The sequence below is a fragment of the Cladophialophora bantiana genome (assembly GCF_000835475.1).
Source record: "Cladophialophora bantiana CBS 173.52 unplaced genomic scaffold supercont1.34, whole genome shotgun sequence".
Taxonomy (NCBI): Eukaryota; Fungi; Ascomycota; class Eurotiomycetes; order Chaetothyriales; family Herpotrichiellaceae; genus Cladophialophora; species Cladophialophora bantiana.
This window is the reverse complement of record NW_015971608.1, coordinates 1-12,179: the sequence shown is the minus strand read 5'-3', so window position 1 is coordinate 12,179 and position 12,179 is coordinate 1. Positions and strand designations below refer to the sequence as shown.

At 49.4% G+C, this 12,179-nt stretch overlaps 4 protein-coding genes across 4 annotated transcripts; 2 read left to right on the top strand and 2 right to left on the bottom strand.

Annotated features, from left to right (window-relative positions):
* Positions 1–1,321: 1,321 nt before the first annotated feature.
* Positions 1,322–3,087, bottom strand: Z519_12711 (uncharacterized protein; the record flags this gene model as incomplete). Its single annotated transcript, XM_016770416.1, has 2 exons — positions 1,322–2,514; positions 2,571–3,087. The coding sequence occupies 2 exons, from the start codon at positions 3,085–3,087 to the stop codon at positions 1,322–1,324; spliced, it is 1,710 nt and encodes a 569-aa protein (XP_016613325.1).
* A 759-nt stretch (positions 3,088–3,846) lies between these two features.
* On the top strand, positions 3,847–4,944 carry Z519_12710 (uncharacterized protein; the record flags this gene model as incomplete). The annotated part of the gene is made up of 1 exon (XM_016770415.1): positions 3,847–4,944. One exon carries the CDS (start codon positions 3,847–3,849, stop codon positions 4,942–4,944), a length of 1,098 nt encoding a protein of 365 aa, XP_016613324.1.
* A 3,362-nt stretch (positions 4,945–8,306) lies between these two features.
* On the top strand, positions 8,307–9,782 carry Z519_12709 (uncharacterized protein; the record flags this gene model as incomplete). Its single annotated transcript, XM_016770414.1, has 1 exon — positions 8,307–9,782. One exon carries the CDS (start codon positions 8,307–8,309, stop codon positions 9,780–9,782), a length of 1,476 nt encoding a protein of 491 aa, XP_016613323.1.
* Positions 9,783–10,973: 1,191 nt separating this feature from the next.
* Z519_12708 (uncharacterized protein) lies at positions 10,974–11,363 on the bottom strand (the record flags this gene model as incomplete). The annotated part of the gene is made up of 1 exon (XM_016770413.1): positions 10,974–11,363. One exon carries the CDS (start codon positions 11,361–11,363, stop codon positions 10,974–10,976), a length of 390 nt encoding a protein of 129 aa, XP_016613322.1.
* Positions 11,364–12,179: the final 816 nt, after the last annotated feature.

Genomic DNA, 12,179 nt, shown 5'->3' with positions numbered 1-12,179 from the left:
ATTTTCTTCTCGAATAACGGTCGAAGCGTTAAAACAAGCTTTTGAGAAACAACCAATATTGGAAATCCTTGGCCAACTAAATGGATTTGACCAAATCGAGCCAGTAGACCTACTTCAGGCATATATTGGTGTCTTCGTGTTGACGAAGTTCCTCCGAGATCCGAATCCAAATTACGAGTGGGCAGAGGGAAACTATTCTTCAGAAGAGCTCATGACGAAGGAGAAGGAGCTTAAGGATTTTCTTTGCGCGGTGACTTTCTGTCAGCAGGTGGCCAAGCTCCCCACCGGCTCAGATATACACAAGGCGCTATGGAAGGTGGTGAGGGATGCGATGATCGTTAGTGGTCAAAACCATCCCCATTCTTGGTATCACCTCGGCTTCACTTGGCCTCAGTGCGGTACCAGATTTGACAGAGACTCAATGGTGACATGGATGCCAGGAAACCAAGCCATTACAATCGCTCTCACATTCACTGCAAAAACGCGTGACAAGACGGCCTGTCTCCGCGCTACCGTTATCTTAACCGATTCGAGCAAACAACCGTCAACAAATTTTCTTCGAAATGAGGTGCTTCTTCTACGGCATCTTTTAACAACCACCACACCTACGGATGCACCGATTCAAGCATCGTGTCTCTTGAGAGATACAATCACAATTCAATCCCCATTTCCAAGAGTTTGCGAGGATACTACAGAGGATTGCTCTCTGTTAAGACCTAAACGGCGTCGGAAAGGCTTTTCGAAGGAGCAGGTGGATTGCGAACGGACCACCCAAGCGGACGGAGCATACAACTTACGGAAAAGGAAAAGGACAAAATGATGTGAGACAAAATGCTCCGAAGAGAGGGCTGTGTAACCACATGACTCTACTTATTACCTAAATAATGCCGGAATAACGCAAGAATTGCACTGTTTATATAGGTCTATCCAGACCCTTTTACGCAGTAGGTCCTCAATAAAGACAATCTTAGTGTTGATAGCTACAGTATGACTGTTGTCCTAATACCACTTCCCAGGTCAGGCTTTTCTACCGCAAAAGCCTCCTGAGGCTTGTATAACTGTGCTGTGCCTAGCGCAGCGCAAGCCTTTAAATCAACTGCGAATACCCAGTCCTATGGCTAGTGAGAGGACACATAGAAAGTTCGGAAAAGCTAGGGGAATATAAACCACCTCTTTAGCGACGCTCTTCGGAAGACACTGGGTACGATCCTATAGCAATATTGTAACTATTGAAGTGAGATTAAATAGTCTTAAGGGTTATATTTAATCTATCTCTAACCGACCTGGAAGTGAAGATAATAATAAGTAAGGCATAACAATACTAAAAGACGTCAGACCTTTGGTCCAAATCTCTACCACAGACTGAAGAAGGATCAACAACGCCTTGAGCACTTTCCTGGCGCTGGCGGTTGGAGGAAGATCCATCGCTCGTGTCTTTGATCACGTTAAACCCTGTCCACTCGTCCAAGGCACTTTTCGTCGTCGCGGCGTACGTATTGAGTCCTCCAAGATAGCTCAACTGCTCCCTTGGCTTCCCCGGCACATTAGCACCCATGTACCAGCTATTTGTTTCCGGGTATAGTGTTTTATTACTGAGGTCCTGGATGTGTTCCCTCCATGCTTCAGCTGCGTCCTGCAGTGCGTCTATATATGCGATACCCTCGTCGCGCATCTTCTTGACCGCCGCAGCGACCCAGTCAACCTGTGTTTCGACGACGGGCGGAGCATTGGAGAACGAGATGGGCGACTGGGGTCCGTAGATCATGAACATGTTCGGGAATCCGTTGATAGTAAGGCCAAGATATGTGTACGTGCCCTTCGTCCATTTATCTCTTAAGTGTTTACCGTCAATATCGATAAGGTCGATCTCAGTCAGCGAACCAGTGACGCTGTCGTATCCTGTGGCGAGAATAATGACATCGTACGCTTCGTGTTGATCAGAAAGCGTGATGCCCGTCTCCGTGAACTCCTCGATCGATGTCGCGTTAAGATCGACGATTGTGACGTTGTCCTGGTCGACACATTCGTAGTAGTTGTCCTCAAGTGATGGCCGTTTCGTACCGAAGTAATACATTTGCTTCGAAGGAACTAGGATATCTCGCTTAACGGGGTCGTTGATACGAGGGCGCACTTTCTTAGCCCAAAATTCATACATCGATTGATTGGCACCCTTATCGGTGAGAATTTCCGGAAAGTTAGAAACCAATAAGTGAATCCCGCCCCGTTCCCATAATGCTTCCCAAAGCGATTCGCGATCCTTTGGTGGCACATCCCAAAAGCTATGTTGAGCTGGATCGTAGGGAAAACCGGATTTAGTTCTTTTGGCGTGATCATATAATGAGCGGTAGGAGCAGCGGTCTCGGTCCTGTTCATCTTTGGTCATCCGTCGTTGCTTCATCGGCAGGCCGATACTAGGTGTTCTGATATAAGCATGCACCTCGCAATTTTTCCGAGCCAGAGCTTGGACGACCTGTACTCCAGTCGCCCCCGATCCGATACAAGCGACCTTCTTCCCTGTCACGTCAAGAGGGTCGGGACATCGTGCAGAGTGAAAGAGCTCTCCCTGGTACTTCCCATGTTCTTGAAGTCTGGCACATGCATTTTGTAAGTGGATCCGACCGCCATGATGAGGTACTTGCATCTGGCCACGCCACCAGCGTTAGTTTGCACTGACCATGTCGCATCAACCGTGTCGAACTTTGCTCCTGTCACTATCGTGTTAAAACGTGCGTCTTTGGCGAGGTCGAGGGTCTTATCGACATGGGCAAAGTACTTCTTCAACTCCACATGGTCGGGAAAGCGTTCTGTGTAGGACCAGGTCTGGTAGACTTCTGGGATCGACAACCCATAGTAAGGTGTTTCAGAGTCAACACGGGCGCCAGGGTATTGATTCCAGTACCATGCACCCCCGAAATAAGACCCCGCCTCGAAGAGCTTGACACTCAAACGGAGTTTTCTAAACTTCCACATCGCGTACATGCCACTCATACCGCCGCCGACGATCAAGACGTCAGCTTCAACAGTGTCATTGCTTTGTACATAGTCTTTTCGGCTTAGTCGAGAGGAGTTGTTCGCGCAGTCTGCCATTGAAGGTTCACCTTGCCGTTAGCATAGGACGGGACAGAAATGAGAGAGATACCTAGATCTGTCACTCAATGGTTGTGAGTGTGACTCTATAACGCTCTCGATCATGATTATACTGTAATAGTGAGTCTTTATAGCTTTTCTTACTACTGTACAGTACTGAAACTCAAACTATGTAGGTTACCGTTCGCGTATTAAGTTCATTATTGGGATCAAGTGGATATCCGCTATTTTTTGCCAATCGTAAGAGTTATGGTCTGATAATCGGGCATCAGCGACTCGCCGTTAGTCTTTGCAGCCAGGCTAGGAACCTTGTCCGATTCTATCATGGCCGTATAGAGCGATAGAAAATACAGATAGTTTGTAGTTCGGACAAGGGTCGGGAAGAACAGGTGAGAAGTTGTCTCTACCATGGGGTTCTCTCGACCCACTCCTCTCTATTAGAAAGGGACTAATTGTGAGCTCCCTAGTGCTTGATTAGATGTGGTCATGAAATCCTTCGGCTATATCGGCTTGCATTGGCGGTAATCGTCTAAGGTTGATGCTGAAGATGAGCCGAGTCAACATTCAGCGCACAGGTCACTCTTCGTCGAACCGACGCGGACTACGGGCAATGAAAGACCCAAAGTATAAAATTTATAGACGGCTTATTTCCACAACGACGAAATCGCCTATTCCTTCTTCACATTATCTTCCTTCGTGAATCTAGTCCTTTTGGACTTCGGGAATGTTTTGGAATTCCACGGGCTCCGTCATCGCATAATGGAACCAGCCATTCCAGAGCACCTAACCACAACCCGAATCTTCCCTGCCAAGTTGAAAGCAGGGTACATACCACCATATCCCACTTACACCTCCCGATTTCCACAGGGCCAAAGAGAAATCGTCATAGTCATTCTAGGCTCGCAACATGAAGATCTAGAGAAGACTCCGTCTTTTGGAACGGGGGGTATAACGAGCCGTGACGCGGTTTTGGCACTACAACGAATGATCGCCTTTGCCACCGAGACCTCAGAAACATCTAAGCCAAAATTCTATCAGTTAGCCTCTCAACACGAAGCCATTGGAGGGTACGAGCAGTGCATCATCGCGTATTGGGACACGAAAGCCGCGTACAACGAGTGGAAGACCGTCAGCGGATTCGAGGAATGGTGGAACAGCCTCAATCCCACGTTTGAAAATCACGGATGGTTTCTGGAAGTGTTCCTTCCCCCGGTTGAGAGGTTTGAGAACGCTTTCACGGACCGCATGGTGCCAGAAGGAGCAGCACACCTTCAGGGAGACGCAAGCGGTCCCATTCAAGAGCATGGCTATTGGAAGAGCATGCGGGATCGTCTACCCATCTCGCAAACAGATCTGTTGCACGGCGACAAAGTCACCAGCACCACTATAAACGTGTCTGACTGCAGAACCCGCCGTATTCGAGTCCAGGGCAGGAAAAACCTGGCGGTCATTCGTTCAGGCCAAGATTGGTCTTCTGCCTCCGATAACGAGCGAAAGCTCTATCTCGACAAGATGTCTCCGGCCCTGGTGGCAGGTATGAAATTCCTTCACGACGAGGGTTTGAAGGAGGGCTGTATTAGTCTCCGCTTCATGAATGTGTTGGACAGAGAGACTTTAGGAAGAGACCCGCAAAAGACCTTTGGTCTAGCGATTTTCGACGAGCTCAGCTCACTGGAAGCATGGAGCATGAGCCACAACACACACAAACGTATCTATACAGAATTCTCCCGCTGCGCGAAAGAACTACAGAATACTTCCCTGCGATTTTTCCACGAAGTCTTTGTCGTGCGACCCGAAGATCAATTCTTCGAGTATGTTGGTTGTCATTCTAAGACTGGAATGCTTGCGTCGCTATAACCAAAGATAAGAAGCACATGAATTAAGGGGAAATATTGGGCACATAGGCAAAATTACCATACTTCTTATCCGGTCTATTTCCATATGAGTTGGGCCTAAAACTACGTAATCCTAGCTCGGAGTAAAATTAAATGGTGGTAAATTTTTTGTTGATACAGTATCTTACTATACCTACAGCCAGCGAACAGCGGCAATAAATCTCTTCCAATGACCACATCCTTTCCCATGAGATCGCCGGCCTTGCTTGGAATTTACTTCCCCGCCCACACCGACACAGGTAGAACCTCGATGTTAGAGCTGCCGCTAAGTACTAGCCAGGCAGGCTGTCCTCGGTAACAACCATTTAATAGCGTGAGCTGGTTGTGGATAGCGCATGTGTTGTACGAGAGGTCGAGTTGTGAACCTGTCTGGTTGATTGTGTGCAGTTTTTCCCTGGCTAGTCAGGGAGACTCTGCCTGTTTATATATACATTGGCCTGTAACCACAAGAGCATTCCTGAAACCTCCCTATTCCATCGCCATGCTGTTACAGGTCGGTGAGAACAACGGTGTTGAGGTAAGTACCGCAATTGGTGTGACAGCTAGCGTCTCAGGTGGTTTGCCACAGTGGCTATCTTGCAACCCGTCAACAGGCTTCCTCACGTTAGACACTCTTTCTGTTCTTCACGCCCCATAGTGGAGCCTTCTGACCTGGCGTCTAACCGTATCCAGCCTAGTGAGATGTAATATATCTACCAATCGGCCTTCATTACTCGTTATAAATTACAATCAATTTACTGATCCTTAGTATTTGGCAGTTTCGTCTGACGGAGATCTTCTGTCCATTCCTACAGTTTGAATCAGCCTTACCCGGTGCGGGGAAAGTCGGTCTCCGCTTCTAGTCGGTCATCCGCAGTTCTCTATCCAGAACTTGATCCTACACACTTCGTATTTTGAAAATCAGCCTCAAGCGTGACCTAACCTTGAATTGTACTCTGTTCATGTTACTGGACTACGTTCCGGACGTTGGAAGTATTCTTGCTCTCTCCAGAGCCCTTCCGCGGACTAAAAGCTCTCCCCTTGGCCTGCCCGCCTGCTGCCAGTGCTGCCTAGAATATTTACTTTCCGCAAATATTAGACTGTCGAAACAGTTAGGACATATCAGAACAGAAGGATACAAACACGAGATTGAGCAGACTCCATTTTGCACTCTCGTACGAGTCCTACAAAAATGCGCCTCATAAATACTCGTACAACTTCCTTGGAGGATTTACCGACTCGAAAGGAGCCCCGATACGCTGTGCTATCTCACTGTTGGACAAACGACGAAGTGGGATTCCTGGATATTCAATCCAGAAATTTGACACGAATGTCAAATCATATCAAATTCTGGGGAACCCTTCAGCAAGCTAAGTGTGATCGCCTCAAGTATGCATGGATTGATACGTGTTGCATAGACAAACAGAGCACCGCCGAAGTCAGCGAAGCGATCAATTCTATGTACCGGTGGTATCAAGGTGCTGAAAAATGTTATGTTTATCTCCACGACGTTGATAAAAATACTTGGAACGAATCCTTGCCCAGGAGCAAGTGGTTCAAGCGAGGCTGGACTCTGCAGGAATTACTTGCTCTACCAGCGGTCTTATTCTACGATCGGCGATGGCAGCTTTTAGGCGACAAAAGGTCTTTAGCAAGCGTCATATCAAGCACGACTGGTATTGAATTAGCAGCCCTAGAGTCAGGGGATCTCCGTCGATATTCCGTTGCTCAAAAGATGTCATGGGCGGCGGGACGAATGACAACTCATATAGAGGATGTCGCATATTGTCTGATGGGCTTGTTTGGGGTCAATATGCCACTTCTCTATGGCGAAGTGTTAAGGATCCCTACTGATCCTAACTGGGTTAGGGTTCTCAGCAACAATCCTGGTATAGCATGAGCTGGTTGTGGATCACACGCGATATGAGCAAGGTTTCTCTGTTACTAAGAACTGTATAGTCCAGTAGATAACATGAGTTGGCTACGGAGAGAGTGTAACTATGTAGGGGTAACGAGGGTGTATATATAATGCCTGTGCTCTGTGCGCTCTGTGCGCTCTGTGCGCTCTGTCAACAGGGCCAACAGGGCCAACAGAGCCAACAGGGCATATCACGTGACTCAGCCTTGTTCTCCTGTGGATCCTTCCATCTGTCCAATGAGTGTGGTGAGTCGCGCCAATGCAACTCGTAACCGGGTTTCCTCAAGGCTGTGTCTAACATATACGTGGGTCCTTTTTTCGCCCAGGGGGCCAACCCCTACAAAAAGTTAGTGGTGCGTACCCTTGGGCGATTTGTCGAACCTCGTCACGCCCTTTTTTGCCTTCTTTTTTTTAATTTTAGATAGTGCATGGTGTTGTAAACTTTTCACAGTTCAGAATTACGTTGCTCTTACCACTGCTATAAATTTCTTCGCCTTGCAGTTCGCCGCAAGCGTTGCTAATCGCCTTATAGTCCCCAATATGGGCCGGGCCGCTACTACCGTAAACCGGTCTAAGTGTGGGGGATATTGTCTTGGATGCTGTTCTGTGGGGAATCAAACAGCTTCATTTCAATATTTAATACTTTAAATCTCTGCCCATTCGGTTAGTCCTCCAACCTTCCTTCGTTGGTAACAAATGTAATTCTTCTCCCAGATCCACGTATTTTATCTCCGTCTTGTTAGTTTGCTGGCACGGAGCAAGATAGGAGCCAAAATGGCAAGCAGCGGTAAAAGATATGGGGGAGAAAAGAAGTTAGCAAGGAATTTCTTCCTTACCCGCTGGCGCTTTTCGGGTCCACAGGGCACAGTTGTTTCGGCTGAGCAGGAGGTGAGGCGCTTACTTAGCCACTCGCAGAACTGAAACACAAGGGGCCAGACGGGCCGGTTACACCATACGGGGTACGAAGTACATGAGCAGCCCGGGCCTGCAATTCCAGACCGCCGCCCCCCTATATTGGCAGCCCGAGCGAATCATGCGATGATCGTCTTGCCGAATACACCTCTGGAACCCTAGGACGCGTACCTTGTATAGTAACAGGCAAGACGTAGGTAGCGTAGGGTGAGGGCCTGTGAATGAGTTGATTGCTGTGCAAGCGCGGTAAATCAGGCTCTTGGCATCAGGATTGACTTGTGAGTGCTGTCGCCAGCTACCGCTCCAAACGGCTGTCGTCTCAGTCTTTCAGAGCCGTCGTCAACTCGGCATTTAGTTCGATCCGTACGGGAAGATGATGCAGCTTTGTCAGACGCCAGGCCTCAATTCAGAGTAAAGCGCCCATGCCTCAACCTAGTGATGTTTTGCGATCTCACCCCGGGCCTCCCCAACAAGACCAGCGCTGACAACAAAGCTGCCCTTTTGTCCACACGAAAATGTTGGTCAATGTACGGCTCCAGCCTTACCGGCTTGTTGTGTTCCTGGGCGTCTTCATCTTAGTTACAATTGCTCTCTACGGTCTCTCAGGTCGCTCGTGGTTGATCTCACCCGCCGGTGCTGAATATGACAGGACGGCTGGATTATCTGGAGCTGTGAGCCACGATGGCTCGAACACAGAACTGCTCGAAGCTGACCAATTTGCCTGGCCGTTCGAGTATAGCACGGTATCGAATCAGTCATTGTTCTGCGAGGAACGCTTTGGACTCGGCTATCTCGACAACTTCAGCCAACGGTCTGCTGAATACTGTACCGCTGAATCGGCCTCGCGCATGACTTGTTTCAGTAGCATCACCGAGACCAAGACCCGACGCAAAGATGCCTTCTGCATCGCCGGTCCCGCCACCTTCGACCTCGACCAACACAAGTTCGTGCTGGACTGCAGCCTCCGTGACCTCATACCCGACGAACTGAACAGCGGCTTGCCGCGGTTCATCAACCTCCCAGGTTACTGGTACTCCACGGGTCCAAAGTACATTTTCAGCACCGCCGTGAGCTTTGCCACTATGCAGGGCGCGACCCCTTCGAGTACCATCCAGGCTTCTCCAGTGACCATCGTCCTCAAGCGGGAAGACGAGTACAAAAACATCTGGCACGCCCTGCTGGAGATCTTCGCTACCTTCATGACCTTGGACATCCTCCGCATGGCACACAATCCAGCCACGAAGGCTCCCTTTATTCAACCTTCCGACTTCTCTAACACCCAGGTGCTCCTTCTAGATCATCTCCCCGACGGCCCATACTCTGAGCTATGGCATCTCTTTGCCCAGAAGCCGATCCTCAGGCTGAGCGACATCACAAGCTCTTTCCCACTTGAGCCAGGAAACATTATAGTGCCTTTGGCGGGTGGAGGAAACCCCTTTTGGCAGGGGGACTGGAACCTGCTCGACTGTACCGACTCCCCTCTGCTGCGCGCATTCTCGCGGCGGGTGTTGAGTTATTACCAAATCCATGACCCCCCCAAACAGCCTGACGACCCGCTTGTCATCACCTACATCGATCGCACGACTAAACGGCGGCTGGTCGACCAAGCCCGCCTGCTCGATGCCTTGCGTCTCCGCCACCCCACCATTCAGCTCAACGTGGTGGACTTCGCGCAACTGCCCTTCGCCCAGCAGCTCGCCGTCGACCGGTCGACTGATATCCTTGTCGGCGTGCACGGCGCGGGGTTGACACATGGCATGTTCCTCCCGCGGGGCTCGGCCCTCGTCGAGATCCTGCCCTTCGGGCTCAAGCATAAAGGCTTCCTCAACATGGCGGCCATGCTGGGCCACGCACATTTCAGCGCCGAATCAGTCGATGACCGTACCCAAACCAGCGCCCGCGGTGACTGGCAAGCTGACGACGTATATATCCCACAGGGGGCATTTCTGGAGCTGGTTGAGCAAGCCATAAGGAAGAAGATGGAGTCGTGAAGAAATAGAGAGGAAGAAATATCGCTGACTGGAGAAACGATCCCGTTGGTTTGCGATACGGCGCGAGGCTGTCTGGCGCAAGCCAATAGGATGATCAATGTCCTTAATTTGGACTTCAATCTCGGACAGACCAAAGAGACATACTTGCCAGTCTCTAAAAAGGATCAGTCAATGATGTGCAGTCACATGAGGACTAGAACATAATTAACGCGGGTCAGAAAAGGAAGAGTTAATCTATGTCCTGTTGTTATTGCACCATGTGCTTTATTCAGAGGATTGAATCATGATAAATCAGCTTCAATCGGGTATCTTGACACAAATGATGAAAATGGGGCGACTCGTCCTGACTATTACGACATCCGACTCGCTGACTTTGATGAGAAAGCAGTGAATAGAGTATGCGAAAAGAATGAGTAAGCCGTGCCACTGAAATGGAGCGTGGAAATATGAATCTTCCGTTCAAACTTCGGTTCTTTTCACAATTCTGGCGTTGCCCCAAGCCCACGCGTGACAATCTTCGCCCTCCTCGTACCTGCGGGGCTCTCCAGCTTTTGCTCTGGGGACATCGGTGAGCATAAACACAGTCTGGATCACAAACAATCCGTATTAGCAACGCGTCACCTCGTATAGCCTCTCGCAGAACGTTCTTCTCGGCCCTCGATCATATCGGCCCCAAGGGCCGACAGGTGGCTGGGGGGAGAGGGACAATTAAGCAAGAACCAAACCACTCACCACGGCCTTGATAGGCTTCGCTATAGCTCTGGAATTAAGCCGGAGGCCTTCGATTCCGTCTCTATCTCAGCGTGAGCGTCCAGAGCACTCCCTGACCCGAGCGTGGGGTGCCTGATCTGGCTCTTTCGCATACCTAGGTATATACAAAGTGGGGACTGGCGGTGACGAATAGACCGACGACAGCTGTGATAAGTGAACATATTAAATCACCATTCAGGATCTTCCTTACAGGAAACTATAAAAGTGTGTTCCTTGTTTCATCAAGTCACTTGGACGGTAAACATCCTGTTTATCTATATACTGAGTTACCGGCATTACACCATTGTCTACCAAGACACAGCCTTGCCATCGAGACTGACCTCCGCCCACCTCCTTTCCTCCAAGGTTGCTTGTAACACCCTTCAACGCTCTCCATAGCTTGGCGCAGTCGCGAGATCTATTCCAGCCACACAGAACATCTCAAATCTGCCGAACCTTCCAAAGTCTTGCTAACCTTTCGATGTCCAATGTGCTTGCGGTCTTAACATCCCAGCCGGTTCCAGTTGTTTTCGCTTCTAGGTAGATGACCTTGTTAAAGACGGAATTCGGGTCTCTTCGGGCTACCAGTGTTTGGGCTTCAACCGTCTCGCTACTCCTCACCCCTACACTTCCGAGCATTGCGCTTCCAATGTAGACGGATATTTTCTTCGAGGTGAACATATCCTGCTGTATCAGGTAGGCCAGGTATCCATTTGGGTTGAGAACAGTGATCCTATTGTCGCTCTTGTTGTATGAAACCCTCTCCGGCTCGTATGCTGCTGCGTTGCCACTCAATTTCTTCGGCAGCGTTGGGCCATTTGGCTTGCGCATGTAAAAGTATATAGAAGAATCTCTTCTTGGTCCGTCTTTCGCTAGATTCGGGGACCACGAGATCGGGACGAGAAATCAGATCCCACACGACCACTGACAGAATGGGATTGCACGCCGCTTGTTTATTCAGCTACAGCATCGGGTTGATATTGGTCGTCTAATAGGCATCTGGTCCAAGGCTGGGAACGGTAAGCGGACTTTTCTCGAATGCATCATATGCGTCCTTGAACTTCGTAACATATCTTGATTCGTGTCAATGGTAGTTGGCTCCGACCACTCGTTTTGTTTTGCATCACCCCTTTCCTGGGAGGGATCTGAATAATGAGAGTAGTTCTTAAATTTGACCATGAAACAATCGTACTTGTAGAGGTCGTTGAACCCAGCTTCTCCACATGTTCGCGTACAGGTCGCGGTGTGTTGAACATCACGGACAAATGTGCTTGAGCTCGCATCCAGCGGTCTGGCGTGTGAGGATAGCGAGGAAAGTGGCCTCTTTCGATGACTCGAAGGCATAGTTGGAGTGTTGCAACAATATCAACTCGAGTCATTTGGAGGACCAGCAGCTGCGACGACAGTAGCAAAATGGTCTGATAACTCGTTGAAAATTGGATGCGTGTCACGAACCCACCGTTGTCCCCAAGTACTCTACGCCCTCCACCCGAATCGGGTGGACGGTATAGAAAGAAAAGGAAAGGATAAGGCAAAGGACGGTTGAGGCACAAGGCTATCGGTTAACGCTGCCTTACCCTTTTCACGTGACAGAAAGAGGGGAAGCTATAAGAGTCTCCTCTCACCTGAATCGGCTGAGAGAGAACT